Here is a 22,165-nt window from a genome sequence, read left to right as displayed (position 1 = left end):
CCCTGTAGGGTTTTAAATTAACAGAACAATCATGATCTATTTTACAGAGCCTAATCTGGCATAATTGGATTTCAGATATTTAACTGGACCAACGCCCTTCCACGCCGGTACAGCTAAAACAAAGCTCTTGGAGGAATCCAGCAGACGCTCGCTGCTCTGTGCCTAGCTTGTGAAAAACAGAATGCTACTTGCACAACCGTCTTTCCCCAACAACTTCTTTAGTTTTTGACAAGCGATTGTCATGTCTTTTGCATTACTACATTGGTGGTAGTAATGACTTGAGGAAGAGCTCATGACATTCCTTTTGATAATATCTGCTCAATGAATCTTTCCTAGATATGCCTACATATAACCTGTGATGTGAAACAAGCAGAAGTGTAAAAGATGAGAAGTGTTAATATTGAAATGCATTGTGGTTGCCAAACATGGTAGTGTGTGTCTAGTTTTCTTTTTCTCAAGTAGTTTTATTTTTATAACTCTTTTAAGCACTTTTGAATTGCTTGTAGCAAGCTGTAATGATGCTTCAATCATTTGTTGTTCTGGGCCACACAGGGAATACTAAACTGTTGTAAGATCATTTACACTGATAATTAGTTGTTGCATGTTCAAATTTATTAAAACTCTGTTAATCTCTTCTTCCAGATCAATTGCTTGATGAGCTGCAGCTGAAATATTTAACGCTTCACACTTATGCCATTGGAGATGGAGCCCAAAGCCAACAATCTTGTTTTCGGGTGTCAGCGAAGCTCAACATCTGATGATGACTCTGGCTGTGCCTTGGAAGAATATGCCTGGGTCCCCCCAGGCCTCAGACCAGAGCAGGTACCAACTCTGCTTCTGCATTTTTAAAATAAGCCTTGTAAGGACTAAGGGAGTGATATGCTGCTTCTACAAGTCTAATTAAATTCTTACAATATAAAGTCGTCTAGAGCTCTTCACTGCTTGTTTTGTTTTCAGTTCCAATGAATGAGGCTGTGTTTAGGGAGCTTAAAATCCTCGTCACTGAGGAGTTTTATATTCCAAGAAAAAAGTTTCCAGACAAGATTTTTCAATAAATATGTGCCACAGAGGTATGTATTGTCATGTCTAAAAGCAGCATAGAAATTTGCTTTCTATGTGAAGTTATTACTGATTAAAGCTTGTGGCATTGTGCTACTTGGCTGGTACTCCTCTGCACTTGTACAACTTTTTAAATAATTTGGCATTTGACATCTAGAACGTGTATGTTACTACAGCATGCATAAAGCGTTCTGTCACTGTGACAAGTAGTAATGTATTTTACGCTTGTTTAAATAGTTGTATGCCTGCCATTTGTTCATGGCAGGTTTTCTCTTGCACAGTCTGTGGAGCTGACACTTCTGGGTGGGTTGGGCTGTTCCTTCCCCTCTACCCTTTCTTCTTTATGTTTTGTAGCATCACAGTAATGAAAAAAAAAAAGTGAAATTATTGATGAGCAAGTTGCTATGGGAGATCAAAATGAACCTCTCATGGTATTTATTTACTTGATGATATTGCAACTGTGCTGAAGCTGTGTACTTGGTAATACCCAGAACTCAGACTCCAGTGTTAAACGGACAGAGTGGCTTTGTAGTGTCTGCTAATGGAGGCAGAGCAACCCTCCTTCAGCTGGCAAGCTAATACAGTCCTTAGTCATAAAGGTGTAGAAGATGTCTCCTTTTTGCTATGCAGAGATTTTCTTAATCATAAATAAAGTAACAAGTCAGCAGGAATGGCAAATAATGGGCTATTTTTAGGGAAACTCTTTTTATCGCTTACTTAAGCATATATAAGGATCGTGATGAATCAGACCTTAAGGCAAACAGCAAGCTAACATTTTGCCAGAACAATTAAGTGCCCTAAAATACGCTCATAATCCATCTAGCTCAAACTCACTAAAGATTTTTTTCCAAGAAGAACGACCTATTTTGAGAACAGTGAAATAAACTTGAGAACAAGGGCATAAAGTACCTTTAAAGCTCCAGTTCTTACTGCATGTTGTTATCTTTTCCTGGAGCTTCTTGAAATAAAGTCAGTAGTAAGTGGGCTTACATTAGACTTGTGATGGTTAAATTTTGGTTAAATGAAGACCAAGTCATGTTTTGTACAACCTTTCCCATATAATTTTGATTGCTTCCTGAGTCAAGTGACTGATTACTGCTTCTTTTTCATCTGTCTTGCACACTAATAAGCTGTTGACCTGAGCATTATTTAAATCTGGATGGCAAGTAATATTTTTGCCAGTAGTCGGCTCTTATTTACAGCCCCAGGCCTCGTGACAAGCTGGAAACTGCATAGGAAAAACAATAAATCTGTAGCTGTTCCACAAAAATATTTTTTGCCATTGGGCTTTGTCATAGTGTTCATTACAGCTTTCCTGTCATAATTTTCTTCTGGGGAAAAAAAAAAAAAAGAGTGAAGATTGATAGGTGTGTACACCTAATATTGATTTCTTTATCAAAAACATGCAGCCCGTGAAGATTTCGCAGTTAATTTACATCTGATTGAAATGTGGCTGGATCCAGCCTCCTCCCAAGGGAAGGATGTTTCCACCTTCTTACCAAAGCCCACATGGAAGCAATGAAAGCTGATGCTTTGGGTGAACCTTGATCAGCAGGAGACTACAAAACAGCTTTTGTCTCAACAATGTGTAAAATGCAGAGAGCAAATTAAATTTGTTTATATAGTGGCTGTTTTCTGGAAAGCTTCATGCCTTGTGTGGTAAATTGCAGAGGGAAACTTGGAATTTCCACGGGGTTGTTGACCAGCCCTGAAGGGGGTGGGAATAATGAGAACATTAAATGTGCATAATTTATGATACCCCCTCCTAATTGTCACTGCAAATTGCATTCCAGAAAAACAATTCAGCAGCTGTGTGCTAGTTTTATCAGAGACAATTCAGGTTTGCTGAGCTGGTTCATCTGGGTCTCGTATTTTCAGCACAAACCCTGTCACAGGTCTAATGTAGCGTAACCTTCTTACTTTGTAAATGAGACCTGAGATAAAACAGTAGCTGAAGGACGCTTGCAGGGCTTGGGTGATGTGTGCCCCTCAGTCTGAGCTCTGTGTTCCTCCTGGTCAGGTCCAGCTGTATTTTGCCTGCTTGCCAGAGGAGAAGGTCCCTTACGTTAACAGCCCTGGAGAGAAACACCGAATTAAACAACTTCTGTATCAGCTGCCACCCCACGATAACGAGGTAAATACGGAATTCAGGTTGCAGCATCAGGGCTTAGGTCTCCCTGGCGGTCTTACATGGAGAATTACCTACCTGTGTATTTATTACAAGCCTAAACCATGGCCTGCAGTGGCATCTGACCTATAAAGCAGCACGGTGTGTACACTGAGTCCATTGTTTAGCTGTCCGGTTGGCTTGTGAGCAGATAAGAGCTGTCTGGAAGGACACTGCCTTTGCTTGCTATGGAGGCTGGTGTCACTGCAATAAACTTAACACAAGTTGGTTTTATAGTGTTTGCAGCCACCCACCAATTACCAGGAACCTACAAATTCCTGGAATTGCATTGTAGCACACAAAAAGGATGCTTTGTGATAGTAAAAGGTTTGCATCTCAGATATGCAGTGTAATTTGGAGTAGAAGTGGAAATAACAAACAAGCTCTTTGTAAGGAAAGGGGGCGGGGGTGTCAATACTTAAGATCTTGTGTATACTGCAATACTTAGTTGCGGGCACTTAACCGTAAATCTAAAGGGCAATGTTATGGCTGGTTTAGGTTCATTCCATTATTTTAGGATAGCAGCAGGTTTTGGTTTGGCTTTTTAAAATCTTATTTCTTGCCTAGACAACTCCTTAGTTTAGTGTAGTGGGTTTTTTCCCTGCAATACAAAATCACTTCTCCGTATTACTTTTGTATTATGCCATATTAGCTAAATACCAAGATAGTAGAGAAGACAAATTGGAAAAGTTTAATGACTGCCAGCACGCCAAATGAATTTCTTGCATATATGCACTTACTTATTAAACTGTTACTTTAAAAGCTCAGTATCTAAAATAAGTTCTCCTGTGTTTTCACTGGAAGGTGAGATACTGCCAGTCTTTAAGCGAAGAAGAAAAGAAGGAACTGCAGATGTTCAGTTCTCAGCGCAAAAAGGAGGCACTCGGCCGAGGCACTATTAAACTACTCTCAAGAGCAGTGATGCATGCGGTTTGTGAACAGGTAATACTCCTGGTGCCACAAGCCAACTAGCGGGCTAAATAATGGAAAACTACAGTATCTCAATATTAAATGTAGGCTTATCTCTGTCTATGTCTGAACACACACACACACAAAAAAAAAGATTATTTTTGAAACTGCATGTAAATAGAAAGAAGGTAGTGTTTGCTTAAGCAAAACACAACCTTTGGTACTGGGAATGAAGTGAATCTGATTCATTCCTACTCAAAAAAACTTGTTGCTGACTCATACTGAAGTAATGACAAATGAAAAACAGGCATATGCTTAAAAATGTTATCATATATAAAATGAACTTCTATTTGCAAAAGGTTTGTTGATGCACAGAATTTGTTTAAACTAAAATTGAGAATATTTTTTTCCCTCTTGTCAGAATTTTGGAATAAAACCTGCATATATTAGGTTGGGTGTTTTAACTTCGTTTAAATGCTAGAAGGTAGTAGTTTGGGATGAGAAGTGTGTTCACTTTCTGCTTTTGTTCCTAGTGTGGTACAAAAGTAAACGGTGGTGAAGTTGCAGTTTTTGCGTCAAGAGCTGGGCCTGGTGTGTGCTGGCATCCCTCATGTTTTGTGTGCTTCACGTGTAACGAGCTGCTTGTTGACCTTATTTACTTCTACCAAGATGGAAAAATCCACTGTGGCAGACACCATGCTGAACTTCTCAAACCTCGATGTTCAGCCTGCGATGAGGTAAATAATTCACATTTTACAGCCAATCTACACTCCTGTTTGACTAACAAACTGCATTATTTGAGCAATTACTAACTTCAGATGCATTTGTTTAAGAAGTCAGGACTCTGCTGCATAGATGTGTTTGAAGGCTGAAGGATGTTTCATTTCTTGTCAAATTGGCAATAATACAGGCAATGTGATGGTATTTAGAAAGCACGTGCTTGTTTGTATTTAGAACTGAATGTTGTAGATTTAATTAGAAAAAGGATCTGTACAAGTACTCCAAAATATCATCCTGATAGTTTCTTTAATGGCTGCATTCTTACGTTTTCCTTTATGTGTTTTGCTTTAAAAAGGACAGGTTTTTCTTTTTTTTCCTTTTTTTTTGTTTTTGTTACAGAAAAGGTCAGAAAGCTGCAGTTGCTATGGGAGATTGTTGTTTCTATCTTTGTATTCAAGAGGCAGCTAAATAAAAATAAACTTAGCGTATGAACTGCACAATTAGGATATTTCGCATGTTCTAACTCCCAAGGTGAGGTTTTGGCCACTTAACTAAAAGTTTACTTCTTATCTCTGAAAAGATAATTTTTGCTGATGAGTGTACAGAAGCTGAGGGTCGCCACTGGCACATGAAGCACTTCTGTTGCCTCGAGTGTGAAACAATCCTGGGTGGACAGAGATACATCATGAAGGATGGGCGACCATTCTGCTGTAACTGTTTTGAATCTCTCTATGCGGAATACTGTGAGACCTGCGGGGAACACATTGGTATGTTCTTTTTAAGCATTAAATTTACAAATTAAGGGAAAGTCAATTTATGAAATCATTTCACATTCTAGAAGTGTGGATTCTGCAAGCATTTTTTTAGAGAAACCCAAAGCATTGCTTTTTCTCCCTTCCCAGGTGTTGACCACGCTCAGATGACCTACGATGGACAGCACTGGCATGCCACAGAGACTTGCTTTTCTTGTGCTCAGTGCAAGACCTCTTTGCTTGGCTGCCCTTTCCTTCCAAAGCAAGGGCAGATTTACTGTTCAAAAACCTGCAGCTTGGGAGAGGATGTTCATGCCTCCGACTCTTCTGATTCTGCATTTCAGTCTGCTCGATCCAGAGATTCCAGGAGGAGTGTTCGCATGGGAAAAAGCAGCCGGTCAGCCGACCAGTGCCGCCAGTCTCTCCTCCTCTCACCAGCCCTCAATTACAAATTTCCTGGTCTTTCAGGCAATGCTGATGATACTCTTTCTCGTAAACTGGATGACTTAAGCCTTTCAAGGGAAGAGGCAAGCTTTGTTAATGAAGACTTCTGGAAAGGAAGAGTAGAGCAAGAAACGCCTGAAGACCCTGAAGAATGGGCTGAACATGAAGACTACATGACTCAACTTCTTCTGAAGTTTGGTGATAAAAGCCTCTTCCAGCAGCCCACTGAAGTAGACATTAGATCGAGCGAACACTGGATTTCTGATAGCATGGTCAAGAGCAAGTTGGACTTGAAAAAAAATAATCCAAGCCTAGCAAGTAAGAAGTATCAATCAGACATGTACTGGGCCCAGTCACAAGATGGCTTGGGTGACTCTGCGTATGGCAGCCACCCAGGCCCTGCCAGCAGCAGGAAAATCCAGGAGCTAGACATGGAACATGGGGCATCAGGATACAAACATGACCAAACACCATGGTACGGAGGTTCACTTGAATGTTTGTCTGACCTGAAACAGCAAGAACAAAGTGTTCGAGACTCAATGGATTCTTTGGCTTTGTCTAACATAACAGGTAATGGGGGAAAAAATGACTGGTTTTGATGGAGTGTTTTGAACTTTTCATATCTCTGATTTCTAAAAAGCTTTAGTAGCAAGAGATGCATGTAAAGTATGCAATAGCTTTTATCATGCACATATTCTTCCACAAGATACATTTCTGCAATTTCTATTTAAATTCTTCTTTCCTTTTGAATTCTCTTTCGTTTGCTTATAACAAAAAAATCCATAAACAGAGTAAGAATGGTCTTGAATTATGCATTTGTTTATACAAACGACCGCTTTAAGCAAATGAAGATTTATTTTTTCCATATCTTAAGTACAAGAAGTTGCATTATATACTAGGGTAATATTAAAAATAATCTGCAAAACACTTCAGGTAATATAATGATTGCTTGTAAAAGTATGTAGAAAATCTGCAAGGATGGTAACCTGTTTAGGCTTAGGAAATGAGGTTTATAAGATTATCTTTCTTCATTGACTAAAGAGAAACTGATAATCCACTTTTGTGAACCTCCTTGTCAAACATGATTGAAATTAGCCAAAGGAATAAAAGTCAGATATGCAAGTGTCTGTGTGTGTGCGTGCGTGTGTGTGTGTGTGTGTTAACCTTCCTTTCCTATTTCTCTACAAAAAACCCAAACCTGAGAGTTAGGTATGAGAGACCCATTTTAAGTATCCTCTTCTCCATTCCTTTCCTTCTGTAACCTGCATTATTGTAGCTCCTCATGTAGCTCAGGCCTGACCACATGCTGCATTGCCCAAGCAGTAATGAAGGAACTGATGAGGGGAGCTTGATTCAGGGTCACGGGAAGAAGAGGAACTAGAGGTGTTGCACCCGGGAAGGTCACAGGGCAGATGACGCTGTTGTTGTGGGAATAAAGGGTCATTGGGCACAGATCTGGAATAAACCAGGCCAACTTACTGCTGATGATTCTTGGAGGGCAAGGATCCTTCTTTGCAAGGCAGTAAGCCTGGCTTTCCTGTAGCAACAGTTGGAATATTGAACTTAGTGATACCAGAAGCATGAAATATTTTAGCCTTAAAAATGGTAAGCGTGAACTGTAGAATAATTTTAAGAAATTCTTTTTTTCTTAGAGGCTTAGGTGTATGCATGTTAGAGCTGTTTAAAAATTTTAAACCCATTAAATTTCTTCTGCTCTTGATGTTCTAATGTTAGCTAATTCTTTAGTAATCAGAGCTAATACTTAAATATTTTAAGTCAAAGCTTAATTCTTCTATGAAGCTAGTCCTTTTGGTAATAGTTCCAAATAACACTAAAAAGGTCTGCTTTACTGAAAAGAAATGTTCAATATTTTGTTATAATACTTACCTCTTGGATGGTCCTCTCATTTATTTTTTTTCCCTCTCTTTTCTCTATTCCCACCACAGGGGCTTCAATGGACGGAGAAAGCAAGCCACGGCCATCTCTTTACTCTCTGCAAACTTTCGAAGAACTGGAGGTAGAGGACTGTGAGAAAATGAGCAACATGGGAACTCTGAATTCTTCAATGCTCCACCGGAGCACAGAGTCCTTGAAGAGTCTGAGCTCAGAGTTGTGTCAGGAAAAGGTCTTGCCGGAGGAAAAGCCAGTGCATATGCCTGTACTGAGAAGATCTAAATCCCAGTCTAGACCACAGCAAGTGAAGTTTTCAGATGATGTTATTGATAATGGAAGTTATGAGAATGTTGAAATACGTCAGCCTCCAATGAGTGAAAGGACTCGTAGGCGTGTTTACCATTTTGAAGAGCGTGGAAATCGGCCTTCTCATCATCGTAGAAGGAGTAGGAAGTCTCGTTCAGATAATGCACTTAACTTGGCCACAGAAAGAAGATGCTCTCCGAGAGAGAGATTTCGTTACTACTCCCCTCAGGATCATGAAAAATTTATTCAAAATAGAAGCTCACGTGAGATTCGGGCATATATTCAAAATGCGGAGCTGTATGGACAATATGCCCATACTAGGTCTGATTATGCACTGCGGAATCAGGTGGTTGATAAGTTTTTTGGATTGTATGGTGAGGAAGATGACTCCTGGTGTTCAACTTCATCTTCATCATCTGATTCTGAAGAGGAAGGATATTTTCTAGGACAGCCAATTCCACAGCCACGATCACTGAGATACCCCTATTACACAGATGACCTCTCTGGTCCAACTACTGCATTATCTAGTTCTCAGTTTGGACAAAGGACAACCAAATCAAAGAAGAAGAGGGGACACAAAGGAAAAAATTGCATCATTTCTTAATTTGTTTTTAACAGTCGGGAAGACCAGTCAACTCTGTAGCTACAGTTTGAACCACATCTTTTTATATTAATAATTGTACGTAGGCAAGTTGCTAAGGTTCTTAATGCTTTGCCAGTGTAAATGATAACCCTGCCAGAGTTTACATTGTACAAGTAACATTCAGAAATGTCACTATGCCAAATGATGATCTGCTCGGATATTGCTAGGTTTACGTATTACATTTCAGCTGTCAGAATACTGTTATTGCAGTTCTTGATACAGATGTTTTGTAGACGTTTTATTTTATGCTCGCTATTCACCTATGTTGAATTATCTGAGAGAGGGGATTCAACAGAGATCAATAAATGAAATTGTCAGTCCTGTGCTATAGCTATACCCACACAGGGTGATCTTTGACTTTTTCCTCTTACCACCAAGAAAAAGAAGGCTCTATACTGTGCCCTTTCTTCACTGATAAAACTCCTCCTTCAGGTTTCCTTACAAAAACTGTTGTGGTTTTTTTTTTTTTTAATTTGGGAAAACGCTCCTTTTCCAAAGAGTCCACTATTAAAGGGGCAAAAATCAGAATGTGGGAGCTGAAATGCTTGAGGCCTTGATGTATCCTAAAGCAGCAGTAAATGGTTTACACATTTAACTTTCATGTTTTCCCCTCCACAATTTTTTAAGAATTCTAAGGGGTTTCTTTTGGTGCCTGTTTAAAGGAAGATACTCATTCAGCTGCTGGAGTTGGACTTAGCTGCCAATCAGTGGTGATGGTTTTTAGGCTGTGCCCCCCACCCCCTATCAGTGAAAGAGAGGTACAAGTGCTGGAGTCCTTTGCTCAGGCATGTAACCCCATTTAAGTCAATGAATCTACTTACGTAACAAATACTTTCATAAGGGCTTAAAGGATTAGGCTCCAGAATTGTGTCTTTTCAAATGCATTATCCAGGTTTTAAAATGTATTAGCTGCAATTCTAAATCAAAAAACATTGATATTTATAATGTAGTATTTCATAGGCTTAAATGTATTCATAATTTAACAGTGCAAATACTAATGTACATATTGTACAGTTAAAATTTTAAAAGCTGAATATTTTTATATCCCTGAATTTGAAGAAGTTTGTTACAATATCAAACTAGATTTGTTAGGGGTTTAACAGCAGCATTATGGATGAAATATTGCTTGTATTTTAGTCAGGGGTTTTAAGTTGAAAAATATTGAAAAATGTTTAGTGCAAAACAGCTTAATTTTGTCTACTAGGTATGAAAAGCTCTGTATGCATGGTGGGGCTATGTAAATACTCTCTAAGCTATGGCCCTCTTAATCTTGCAAGTGTTATTTATGGGTCAAGCAAAATGTAAACTATATAAATGTAAAAACCACACAAGCCTGGAATATATCAGTACAACAAATATGCAACTCCTCTGGTTGTGGATTTTTTTTTATTATTATTATTGTTCCTCTCTTTGCCCAAAAATAGTTTCTGAAGTTCACCTGTATAAAGGAAGAGAGATGCTGGGTGGTTCTAGAAGGGCAAGCTGGCAAAAAAACTCCGAAGTAGTAGGTAATCTCAGAAGTTGCCTTGAACTCATATATGGAGCCGGAGCTATGTTAAGTAATAATAAACTTCTTCCAACTTTTTAGATAAAGGGCAGAAATTTGTTACTTGAATTAACAGAGACATCCACCAATTAAGATAGTAAATGCTAAAGCCATTGGCCTTCTGACCACCTGAAGAAAGGTAATTACTGAAATAACAGAAGCCTGGCAAATTGAACTAAGCTTGTAATTCTTGAGGGTATAGGAGTTTTACAATAAAAGCAACTAGAAGTAAGGGAGGGAACGGACACATAGGTATTGTCTTACACCAAAGAAAATGAAGCTATTGCTAAAGCTAAATCAAACTAGCAGTTGCTTGCTTGTATTTTTCAGGGTAAAATAAGCAAAAGATCCTTTACTCCCAGAGGTGGTATTCACCATATAAGTCACTTTTCTAGTACAAACAAGTCTTGTGTACATGAAAGCTGATCAAAGTAATATCATGCTACATCGCAGGGGCCCATGGGCGGCTCATGGGATGCTTCCAGCTGGCGGGCTGCTGTGGTGGCTGAGGCAGGTTTGCTTTCCTAGCAGCCAAACGGCAGAGCCCGAGGCAGGAGCTCTGACCTGTTTTCCCTCAAGACCAGACCCAGCCAAGGAAGGTAGGGTTGCACAGCACGATGCCTAGGGAAACCGTGTTCCAGTGTGTTGCCTTCCAGGGGTTAAGCAGCTTGTTGAGAGCTAGTTTAGATACCTCTGCTCTGAGGCACGCACATCTCCCTTACCTGTGCTGGGCTGCAGGACCACAAGTAATTAACAGTGTTAGAAAACATTTGGAAAGCTTTGTTTTGCTGAGGAATAGACTGGTAAGAGATGTTCGTGACAGGGAAAGAATAACAGGTACTTGTAAGCACCGTTAATGAAAGAGGGGCTGACTTGGATTTTTATCCACTTTAAAAATGATACACTAAGTTTAAAGATAGCCGTACAACTTTGTTATTAGAACAACTTTGTGTTATTAGAACTGGCACTTATATTCCAACTGGAGCTTATACCCTGGTAGGCACCTAAGCATCACACAGCTGCACACTCAAGGGGAGGGGGGAGATAATCAGAACAGTAAAAGTGAGAAAACTTGTGGGATAAACACAGTTTAATAAGTAAAAGAATACCAAAACAAGCCCCATTGATACAAAAAACCCCAGTTGCTCTCCACTAGTCAACAGATACCCAGCCAGTCCCTGAGCAATGGCAGCCCTGGCAAAATACCCCCACCCTGATTTTATTGCTGCACATGATGCCATACGGTATGGAATGTCCCTTTGGTCAGTTGGGGTCAGCTGTCCCGGCTGTGTCCCCTCCCAACCCCTTGAGCACCCCCAGCCTACTCACTGGTGAGGTGGGGTGAGAGGCAGAAAAGGCCTTGGCTCTGTCCAAGCGCTGCTCAGCAGTAACTAAAACATCCCTGAATTACCAACGCTCTCTTCATCACAAGTCCAAAGCATAGCACCACCATACCAGCTACTATGAAGAAAACTAACTCTATCCCAGCCAAAACCAGTACAGCCTTCATAATAGTGAGAAGTATTAGGGCAATACATTATCCACATCCTCATCAAAAGAGGAAACCTTGCACAGACAACAGGGTGTCAAGGAACTGGTCCTTCTCCGATATGTGGCATTAGCTCCTTTCACAGTTGTGGTTTTATTGCTGATTTTCATGCTAACTGCTTACGTTGTCACTCCAAGCTGCCAACTCACCCAGTCAGGTTACTGATCTGTTCAGAACCACTTCAGCCTCAGCAGGTAGCACCGAATTTCCACGCTCCTTTCCTCCATTTTCCTCTTCCCTTTTTATTCTTTTAAGGCTATCTGGACATTAATGAGTAAATTTTGTTTTCAGGAGCTCTAACGGTGACAAAGAAAAATTCCTCCATCACGGCATCTGGTTCCTTCCACCAATACTCCTTCCCAGGAGCTCCATCAAGGCTGGCCACCAGACCAAGGACAACTTTTTACATTGATATGAAATAAATTCAAAGTATATGTTTGCTTCTACAGGAAGCAAGACTAACAGCCATGTTTCTTGCTTAAGTGATTGGCATAATATTTTACTTTTACTTCAACACAAAGCATACATCACAAAAGGTTAAATGTGAACATTCAACATAATGACAAATGCTAAACAGAAAAGCAGTTACCTATCAATCACTCATGAATGTGAATTAAACCTTTCACAGAAATGGCACTTACCAAAAAAATCAAAAGGCTCCTTAGTTCATGAGTAAAATTTAATCCATTTCAAAAGAAAAGTTGGATTAAGCCAAGGACAACTTAACAAACTTTTGAAAGATCTTACTGCCTTACTAGCTAATCTAAAAAACCAAGAATATTGGCTGATGGATTGGGCTTAAAGAGTTATAGTAACTGGAGTTACATCAGGCTGGTGGCCAATCACCAGTGGGATTGCCCAGGGCTCAATTTCAGGGCCAGTGCTTTCATATTTTTATAAATTATATAGAAACAGGATTCAAACATACAGTAACTAAGTTTGCTGATGATACTAAACTAAGAGGAGCTGTGGGCTCCCGCAACGGTAGAGAGGCCTTGCAGAGAGATCTGGACAGACTAGAGAGCTGGGCAACCACTAACTATATGAAATTTTTTAAAAAGAGCAAGTGTCAGATTCTCCACCTGGGACTGGGTAATCCTGCTTATACGTACAAATTGGGAGATGAGAGGCTGGAGAGCAGCCCTGTGGAAAGAGATCTGGTGGTTTGGGTTGAGGATGGCAAGTTCATCATGAGTCAACAGTGTGCCCTGACAGCCAAAAGGGTCAGCTATGTCCTGGGGTGCACCAAGCACAGCATAGCTGGCCGATTGAGGGAGGTGATTGTCTCACTCTACACTGCACTTGTGCGGCCACACCTCAAGTATACCATGTGCAGTTTAGGGAACCTCAGTATAAGAAGGACATCAGGCTATTAGAGTGGGCCCAGAGGAGGGTGACCAAGATGGTGAAAGGTCTCAAGGGTAAGACTTATGAGGACCGGCTGAGGTCACTTGGCTTGTTCAGCCTGGAGAAGAGAAGGTTGCAGGGCGACCTCATCAACAGTCTACAACTTCCTCAAGGGGGGCAATGGAGGGGGAGGTGCTGATCTCCTCTCTCTGGTGACCAGCAACAGGACATGAGGAAATGGAATGAATCCCCCCCTGCATTAGGGGAAGTTCAGGTTGGACATCAGGAAAAGGTTCTTCACTAAGAGGGTGGTTGCTCACTGGAACAGGGTCCCCAGGGAAGTGGTCACGGCACCAACCCTGTCAGAGTTCAAGAAGCATCTGGATGATGCTCTTAGCCATTTGGTTTAGTTTTAGGTAGTCCTGTGAGGAGCAGGGAGTTGGACTCGATGATCCTTACCGGTCCCTTCCAACTCAAGATATTCTATGATTCTGTGATTGTAAGCTTAGGTCTTACTTTACAGAAAAACACTTGAAAAATCAGATACTTTTATCATAGTAAATTTAATCAGGCTTCTAGTAAAGGAGATTCCTAACAAACTGTACAGTAATAATGGACATTTTTAATCAAAAAATATATTAAACATGATTTCAGCATTTTTTTCATTAGCATTTCTAACCCAAAGCAGAAACTCTGATGTAACACCCCAAAGGCTCTCGGTCCCGTAGACAAGTAGTGTAGTGCTGTAGTTACGCTTTTGCCTCAGAGAAGACTTTGCCTGTGGTTTCATGACTGATCTCGGTAAACCAGGTTGTTGCCAGAAGGGGCGGGTCAGGTCTAGCTACTGTGCCACAACAGGTTGCCTCTCTTCCCCGCTCTCTCTCCCCAAATTAGCGTTCTGTAGGATCCATGAGCTGATTCCCACTCACTGTGCAGCCCACACAATCCCAGGTGCCAACAAGGTAAATTGCAGGTCATCTCCTTTGAGCAATGTGAACTCTTAGAAACCAACAAAAGCCAACTGCAAAACCACACCCTACTGACATTAAAACTAATCAGGGATCTCAGGAATCTGATGTAATACACATTTAATATACCATATAATGATTTGCATGTGTAAGATGCTGTGATGCATACAGTACCTTGTACAAGCAAAATCACTGCTATTTCATTAATTTTTCTGCACAGCATTCTGATGAAATCTGAGAAGCTATCTTGATAAGGGGGCTGAATTCAAAGACTTTTTTATTTCAGAATACTGTGCACTTTGGAAACAGTGAGCTTTGGTCATTAGTCCTTTTACAGAGTTTCACGTGTTTCTAAATGCAAATGTATATAAAACAATTGTGCTTATACTTACCTCTTTGTGATTAGGACTCAAATTATCCCTTTCCTAAAACATTCATAAAAAACAGTACCTTATTAAATGTAAAGCTGTACACAATCCAATGAGTCCTAAATATTTTTCATCTCTGAACCGTAATCATGTAGCAGTGGCAGTCTCTTGACTCCTCAACTGCTGCTCCCCCACTACAAGTTGCTTTATCAGGTCAAAAATGATGGCAGACATCACCCAGAATCACCTAGGTTTGAAATGATGATGAATTTGGGGCCTTAGTGTTCAACTTCACGTAATCCAAAATAATCTGGAGTTACTAAAGAGATGGTCCTGCCTGCTTTCCTTGCCCCACCTTGCCACCCCAAATTCCTGCTCCCTTCTTGATGGTGGAAATAAAGATTACACACAGCCTCCCAATTGTTAAAACTGATGGATGAAAAGTGGTGAGAAGGTGTAAGGGGGGAGATGGAGAGAGTAGGAGAAGGGACCTTTCCCTGTTCAGTGGCTGCCTGCAGTTACACTCTGTGAGGTGTAGTCAAAAATGTAACAAAGGAAACGTTTAGTAGCAAATAGTAACAAAAAATGGAATTCACCCTACATAATACTGCTTACTAGTAATGACTCATGATATGGAAAACACCAAAATTTAAAAGGCATTTGCAGAATCTGCAATTAGAACAAAAATGCAGCACTTCTTATATCAAGTAGTTAAGTTGCTCTGGCAGTCAGAGACTAGAGATAACCCCTAGTGTAATTTTACAGAATGAATCTGAAGTTTAAAATTAAACTATAATAAATAATTTAAATCATGGTTGTGAACAATTTTGCAAGTCTTCCCTTCCTATAGTAAATATAAACCCAAGACATATTTCTGCATGTTGACCAATGAAGAGCTGCTTCTTGTTATTTTAATAAAAATACAGTTTTTGAAGTCACACTTACAGACATCAAAACATAAGTACACATACATCGGACTGAACATTTTTTCCTAGGTAACTGTGGAAAGGTTTCAAAAATAGTTTGTCACTTTACAGCATTTTTGAAAAGAACATCCTTTCAAAGGAATATATGTCAACAAGTACAGGTAAGGAAGAATACAATTGTGGAGACCACAGTGAACAAGATATAGCCACCTGAGCTACTACGGAGGAGGGCAGGGCTTGGGTTCAAATCTCCAGCAAGATCTCCTCTTTCCCCGCAAAAGCAGATTTATGTATTATGGCATACACAACGTAGAGGATCTAAAAGCCTATTTTTGTCCTTAGTATGAGCCCTCTTTGAAGGATTCTGATAGATCTTGATTGGCAGCATCGTACTGAGCAATGAAATGTTTGAGTTCTTCAATGCATCGCTCACCTATTTCATGCAAATTCTGCCTCAGGGCAAACTGAATGGACTTCTCTAATGATGGATCTTTATCAATCAGCATCTTTACTACCATGCCAAAGGTTTCACAGTCTTGTCTGTAGACCTAGAAACAACACATTTTAGAAAACAATTAATTGCAAGACTCTTTACATTAACACACCAACAACCTTCATTGAGTTAGGTGCTATTGCAGATCCAAACCAAACAAAGAATACCGGATTTAACACAAGTTTCAACTGCAAGATGTATTTGCCTTCTCTTTTGACCTGCGCTAATACAAATGCGACTAGTTCAGAACTATCTGGATATAAGAAATAACTCTTAATGGAAGAAACGCCTTTAGGAAAGAGATTAAATTCCTCTTGCAAATGCTAAACCAGATTTTCATTGCAAATATATGTAAAATTAATTTAACTGTGGCATGTCTAGCAATCTCAATTTTTATACAAAGCAACAATAACTTTGTAATCTTTCCTAATACTTTAAATACAAGTTGTGTTTAAATAATTTCACCAAATTATGTTTGCTTGTTGGATATCTGTTTCTTGTAGAGGTCCTTGACAAATATGACTTTAATTAGTTTGACTGCATTGGTGATTCAACCGCTAAGGATAAGAGAAATCCTGGCAACAGTTTACGTGAACCCGTCTGATCAGGTACTGCAGGGAATGAAGAGTTTGCAAGTCAGTTATGTACCACAGTTGAGGAGAAGTAAATTCTCATTATCACTGCAACTGTTTTTCAAACAAACATCTGACAGCGCTCTTAGGTGGTTTTCAAAAGGTCAGTCAGTGGCCTTTCAAAACTTTTTTTCAGATTCCAGCTAAGGTTATTAATCTAAGCACCCACCAAAAAATGAACTTGTCAAAGTCTTCCAACTGCCAGATGCAGTTCATTTTCACACCTCTGTGGCCAATTTCCATTTAGAAAGTACACTGGCTTTTTGAACGAAGATAAGTAAGTTTTATATCTCTGTACATTTTTTTAGGAGGAAAAAAAAAAAGCTAAAATGTTGACATTCTTCAGAGTATCTTTTAATAGGGTGTGCTTGTTTTTTTACAAAATGTGTGACCCTTTCCTCTCATATTTATCTATATTGTCGACACAAATGATACAACTGTATATAAGCAATTTCCCATTAACAAAAGAGAAAGAAAAACACAAACAAAAAAACCCCCACAACCAAACACCACCAACACCATTTTATTCTTAAGGACCAGTCCAAGGGCAGCTCAGGGATATTCATGTCAGAGGAGCAGTAAAAAAACCCACATTCCGCACACAAATTAAACTATTCTCAGAAACACAACGATTTAACATGATACCTTTAATAAAGACAGTTCTCACATGTTTGATAGTATATTCTATAAAAATAGTTTAAAACATGACCCAGTTTTCAAACCCTGGTTGGCAAATAAAATAAAACCTTCTGGAAGAAACTCATTTTCAATGGAGATTAAGAAGTCAAAAAGAAGAGCGCAGCCCAAAACAAACTGGAGCTAAACATCTTAAGTGTGGCAATGGTATACACATGGCATTTTTTCTGAGTGAAGGTTTGTTTCCTGCTTTGTATGTTTAGTTCTTTGGTAGTAAAATATCAGCACGAAACCCAGACTCTCAGAGTCCATGATCCACAGCAAGTAAAACACAGCACTTGCTAAGAGAACTTCAGAGTAAATTTGGGTTACTTTTTTTCTGACTCTTTCCAAGGAAAAAGCTCAGGAAGAATCACCATCTCTCATTAGCCGTAAGACAGACAGATGGTATTTCACTTTGGATAACTCATACCTTTCAAGTACTTGCAGCATGCTTGCTAGCACTGTCACAGAATGATTTCTGAAAGGTCTTTTCTTCCCAGAGCCCTCTTTTTTTTTTTTTTTTTTTTTTAATTGCATGTCTATTTGTCCTATTTTATCACCTTTGAAGTGGTCAAACCAAGGATGCGTGTGATCTTCCACAGGTAAACAAACCTGGTAACTGTCAGTCTTCAGAGGACGCCGTGCAACACCAGCACAAGTGAAATCCTGACACTAATAGAGAACACAGGCACATCACCCTGCCTTCTGCATGGGAAGGCACCCAAAGCTACAACTGAAGGAAATGCTCTACTTTTAATTGGTCTTCAAATTAATGGCAAATAGTGCTATCTGCTATTTCTCTCTCACACCACAAAGAACTAACCCAGATGACATTTTCTGACCCTTAGCATACAAATATTAGCTCAATCTAAGCACATCTTTCTTCAAAACTTTCACAAAAGAAGACTTGAGAATCAAGAGAGCCATTGTCATCACTGTATCAGGAGTCAGAAGTCACTCTGCTGTCACAACAATCTGGAAACTAAACACCTTCATACATGAGATGAACGTTTTCAATACTTTGTGACAAAAGACTTTTAAAAAAATAGAATTGACCTAAAATAGGGGAAGAGGGCAAAGGTGGAGCAGGAAGGCAGTTCTAACAACAGAAAACAAAAGGAAACAGCTCAGCTCCTCTAACAATAATTGAGCAATTTTCCCTCAACAAGCTTTCTACCCCAGCTGCTAATTCTGATCCTCCTGGCGCAATCTGTCTCCTTCTCAATTGTGCTGATAAACCTATTTGTATAGCTGCAACGTAAATTGCATCACTGAGATGATCCCTTTCAAAATTACTTCCCCTCCAATTAATGTGATTCAGTGATTCAATTGTAAAACCAGATGCATCAGCACAACTGAAAGAACTATAAGCCACAGTTGTGAAGTGGAAATAACTTCATAAACCAGTTTACATCTGAAGCCAGTGCACAGCTACCAACCCTCAGAGAGGAGTTACTATGTTTTGCAAAAGAGAGTAGAGATTATCAATTACAAGAGTATCAACTACAGAAGATATTAATTACAGCTTAATGGTACAATCAACTATTTGAAAAAATTGTGAAAGCACTCAAAGCTCTTGAAAAAGAGGATGGTGACATGGCATATTAAAATCCATCTTCTGGAAAATAAACTGAGAATACAATGCTTGAGGAAGAAAGAAAACTGCAGGAAAGACTCCAAACAAGCAAAAAAGCTCTATGTTGTAGAAGAATACTGGAAGAACTTGTGACCCAACAAGGTTTGAAAATAACCCTATCTTTAAAATTCCAGCTGATATTGATTTTGAGCTCAGACCATAGAAAGCTCATCTGTAAACATCTGGAACTAAAAACTGAAAATGATTCCAGGTGTGGGGAAAGAAGAAATAACGGTTTTATATTAAAAAACAAGAAAGGGAATAACACCAACAACATGGTTATTCTGTCTGATATATACGTCAGGTAATCCTGAAAATAGCTAAAGCCATAGGGTGATCATTTACCAAGGCCCTAGCATACTTTTACTCTCTGACCTAAGCTACAGCATCAGGATAACGGAAAGAACATGTAACATTTTAGTAAGCAGATGAAGGAGAAGCAGAAACAGCTGTTCTATTCCCAAATATATAAATATATTTATTTTATATACACATACACAAAATATATATATAGTCTTGATTTTCCTATGAATAAGTATATAAGCTGAATTCAAGTTGCCTTTGAAGAGTTTTCCAAAATCAGCACATCTGGCATCTGTGAGGTCAGAGGCTCAAAAATATGCCTACTTTTATATTATTCTCGTGGCATTTTAGCTCTTTTTAGTCTTACATGATAATAGCATAGAAGCTCTGGCTGAGATCAACCCTTCACTGTGCTAGTCTCTGTACAAGCACTTTAGGCAAATCTAAAGGTGTGATGCACCTGCAACATGTTAGTAGTGAAAACTAAACCAAAATTTGCACTTAAAACTGTTGAAAAATAACTAGAAGACATTTACTTCCGGATCTAGCTAGAGCAATGGAGTTAGTCCCCCAGGTTGGAGGTGATCAAGCCCTAGAACTCACCAGGCAGAATGAAACTTTTGAGAACTCCCTAATCTGTGTCTGTGCAAAGTTTTCACAGTTACCCTCAAAGCCCCATCAACAGTGACTTACGACACTGACGCAAAAGAGATGAAGGATACCACACATTCTCTTCTTCCAGCTCAGCTCTAGGATGTTAACCTCTGATGATGAAGAAAGAGGGGTGGAAGCAAGCACGTGCAGACTGCTCATGTCTTAAGACTGCTAAATCCCTCCTGCAATGATAAACTAGAAATGGTCTTGGCTTAAACCAAAGAAAATGTATTGAATGGCTCATTTGATGGGTAGAAAACACCATCACCAAAACTTTGTTATAAATCTGAACTCTGGGCGTGGATGAAATTATACCTAGCTAGGGGATACCTTGATGACTTGTCTACTACTCACTGACAAAGTCTGCATCATTTTCTTCCTCTGCCTAGCACAGTCCCATGTTCTTCTCCAAAACTGTTGCAAAGCTGCTCGTATATTTTGCACAACAGAGCTGCTGAAAAACATGAAGGGAAGTTACAGTGGAGATATTTGCAACCCTTATTTCAACCCATGCACCAAGTTTCCCCAGCTTAGCTCTACAGTCTGTGCAAAGAAAGGCTTTTTAACTTCTCAAGGTCATTCAGAACAGCTAAAACTACAGCTTCTGGTCTAAGCAGCCTCTGAAGAAGAGGGAAACGAGATAAGTCCCCTGATAACTGGAAAGACCCTCAGGAAGACTGGTCCCACCAGGCTGCGTTAGCCTCTGTATCTCCCATGTCCACAGCTGGTAGAACATCCAACTGAGTAGCAAATGGGAGATGCAAATTTCTCTTCTCCGTCTCAGAAAGGATTCGACTGAATCTTCACTTCTCATTTCTGGGAGAATTGTTCTAATGAGTGTGTTTTATTTTATATAAATGTAGACAACATTAACTATCTTCTCCAGCTATGGTTTTGAACGAATATGACTGTGACACTTTTTTTGAATGCTCTTGGCTTTATACATGTGTAAAAGCCTCTTGAATAGGAATCATTAAGAGACTTGTGCATGCAAGGCTCAAGCAGCTTTATGCAAGAGATGGGCAAATTAATTTCAATGCAGGTGGTACTTCTGCTCACAAACACAAGCAGGACCACCAGGCATGAGGAGGACCACATCCATTAAGTGGATGTGATGATTTAGCAAGTGGAATCGATGCCCATGATTTCCTATGTAATTTCCAATCCCTTGCTCTTTTTCACCACAATCTTCCCTGCATTTTTGAGTATTCTTATCATTCCATACATTTACAGATTCATCTAACACACTCTCATCTCCACTAGGACTCCTTCACAGCAACATGACGCAACTCTAGGCTCTCTGAGCAGCTCTGCACCGTATGTATACAGCCCACCATCAGTGCTTGTGAGTCAGCGCTCATCTTCAGAAATGCCTGTTCTCAGCTCTTCATCCAGAAGGCCAAAGACCCTCAAGGTTCTCAGTTCACACAGGGGAAGGAGTTAGGGTTGTGGCTCAGAAACCATGTTAAACAGCCTGCAACCCTTAGATACTAACTCATCCTTGAGAAGACACAACATGCCCAGCAATCACAATCTTGTATCTGTGATTCATGCAAGTATTCATTTAATATATTATCTTTCAGTAGACAGAAACTTTTCAGTTACTAAGGGCACATATCCCACATGTATCAAATAGCCCATGCAAGGAGGAAAGAAGCAACATGCTCACTGGTAGTTGTTTGATTTCTGACAAAGGCAGAGCTTGAACTTGCAGAGCACAAGTATAGCACAAGTTTGAAAGCCGTACCACATCCCCTCTAGACACCCCAGTAATGAAAGAGCAAACTGCCTGAAATGTCTCTTGCTTCAGTGATGCCCCAGGGCTCCTCTACACCAGACAGAGGTAACAGCTTTTGCTCCCCCAGCTAAAAAACGATAGCTAGGCTGGTATAGCCCTCTGGTGGTATAAGCCAGCTTCTTATTTCCCCTCCTCAGCAGACCTAAAAGAAGTCTGACAAAGCACTCTTCTGTTAACACAGACACATCTATGCCAAGATTTCCTGGCATGGGTAGAGCGACGATGAGCTATAATTTTTCTTGTATTCCTAAGGGCAATACTAAAAGATTTTGTAACGTAGACCTAGCTCTAACATGATTGCATACACAGTAAGATTTTGCACTATAATTGTGCACGTAAGCTATAGTAAACTGGGAAACTACTATACAGTGAAA

At 39.8% G+C, this 22,165-nt stretch overlaps 2 protein-coding genes across 7 annotated transcripts in view; one reads left to right on the top strand and one right to left on the bottom strand.

Annotated features, from left to right (window-relative positions):
- The window catches only part of PRICKLE1 (prickle planar cell polarity protein 1), a 65,822-nt gene extending 55,566 nt beyond the window's left edge, over nucleotides 1–10,256 (top strand). For 2 of the 3 annotated variants that reach the window (XM_074870393.1, XM_074870394.1), the window contains exons 2-8: nucleotides 643–822; nucleotides 3,080–3,193; nucleotides 4,031–4,168; nucleotides 4,669–4,872; nucleotides 5,436–5,622; nucleotides 5,758–6,621; nucleotides 7,998–10,256. In XM_074870393.1, the coding sequence (XP_074726494.1) occupies nucleotides 691–822; nucleotides 3,080–3,193; nucleotides 4,031–4,168; nucleotides 4,669–4,872; nucleotides 5,436–5,622; nucleotides 5,758–6,621; nucleotides 7,998–8,854 (2,496 nt within the window). In that variant the 5' untranslated portion in view covers nucleotides 643–690 and the 3' untranslated portion in view covers nucleotides 8,855–10,256. Of the gene's footprint in view, nucleotides 1–642; nucleotides 823–992; nucleotides 1,071–3,079; nucleotides 3,194–4,030; nucleotides 4,169–4,668; nucleotides 4,873–5,435; nucleotides 5,623–5,757; nucleotides 6,622–7,997 lie in introns of those variants that run through there. The other variant, XM_074870395.1, reaches the window with a different exon arrangement.
- A 3,623-nt stretch (nucleotides 10,257–13,879) lies between these two features.
- The window catches only part of PPHLN1 (periphilin 1), a 72,836-nt gene continuing 64,550 nt past the window's right edge, over nucleotides 13,880–22,165 (bottom strand). For 3 of the 4 annotated variants that reach the window (XM_074870384.1, XM_074870386.1, XM_074870387.1), the window contains one exon: nucleotides 13,880–16,145. In XM_074870384.1, the coding sequence (XP_074726485.1) occupies nucleotides 15,936–16,145 (210 nt within the window). In that variant the 3' untranslated portion in view covers nucleotides 13,880–15,935. Of the gene's footprint in view, nucleotides 16,146–19,753; nucleotides 20,448–22,165 lie in introns of those variants that run through there. The other variant, XM_074870390.1, reaches the window with a different exon arrangement.

This window comes from Strix uralensis, chromosome 5 (assembly GCF_047716275.1).
Source record: "Strix uralensis isolate ZFMK-TIS-50842 chromosome 5, bStrUra1, whole genome shotgun sequence".
NCBI classification, from domain to species: Eukaryota; Metazoa; Chordata; class Aves; order Strigiformes; family Strigidae; genus Strix; species Strix uralensis.
This window is presented reverse-complemented; position numbering and strand designations above follow the sequence as displayed.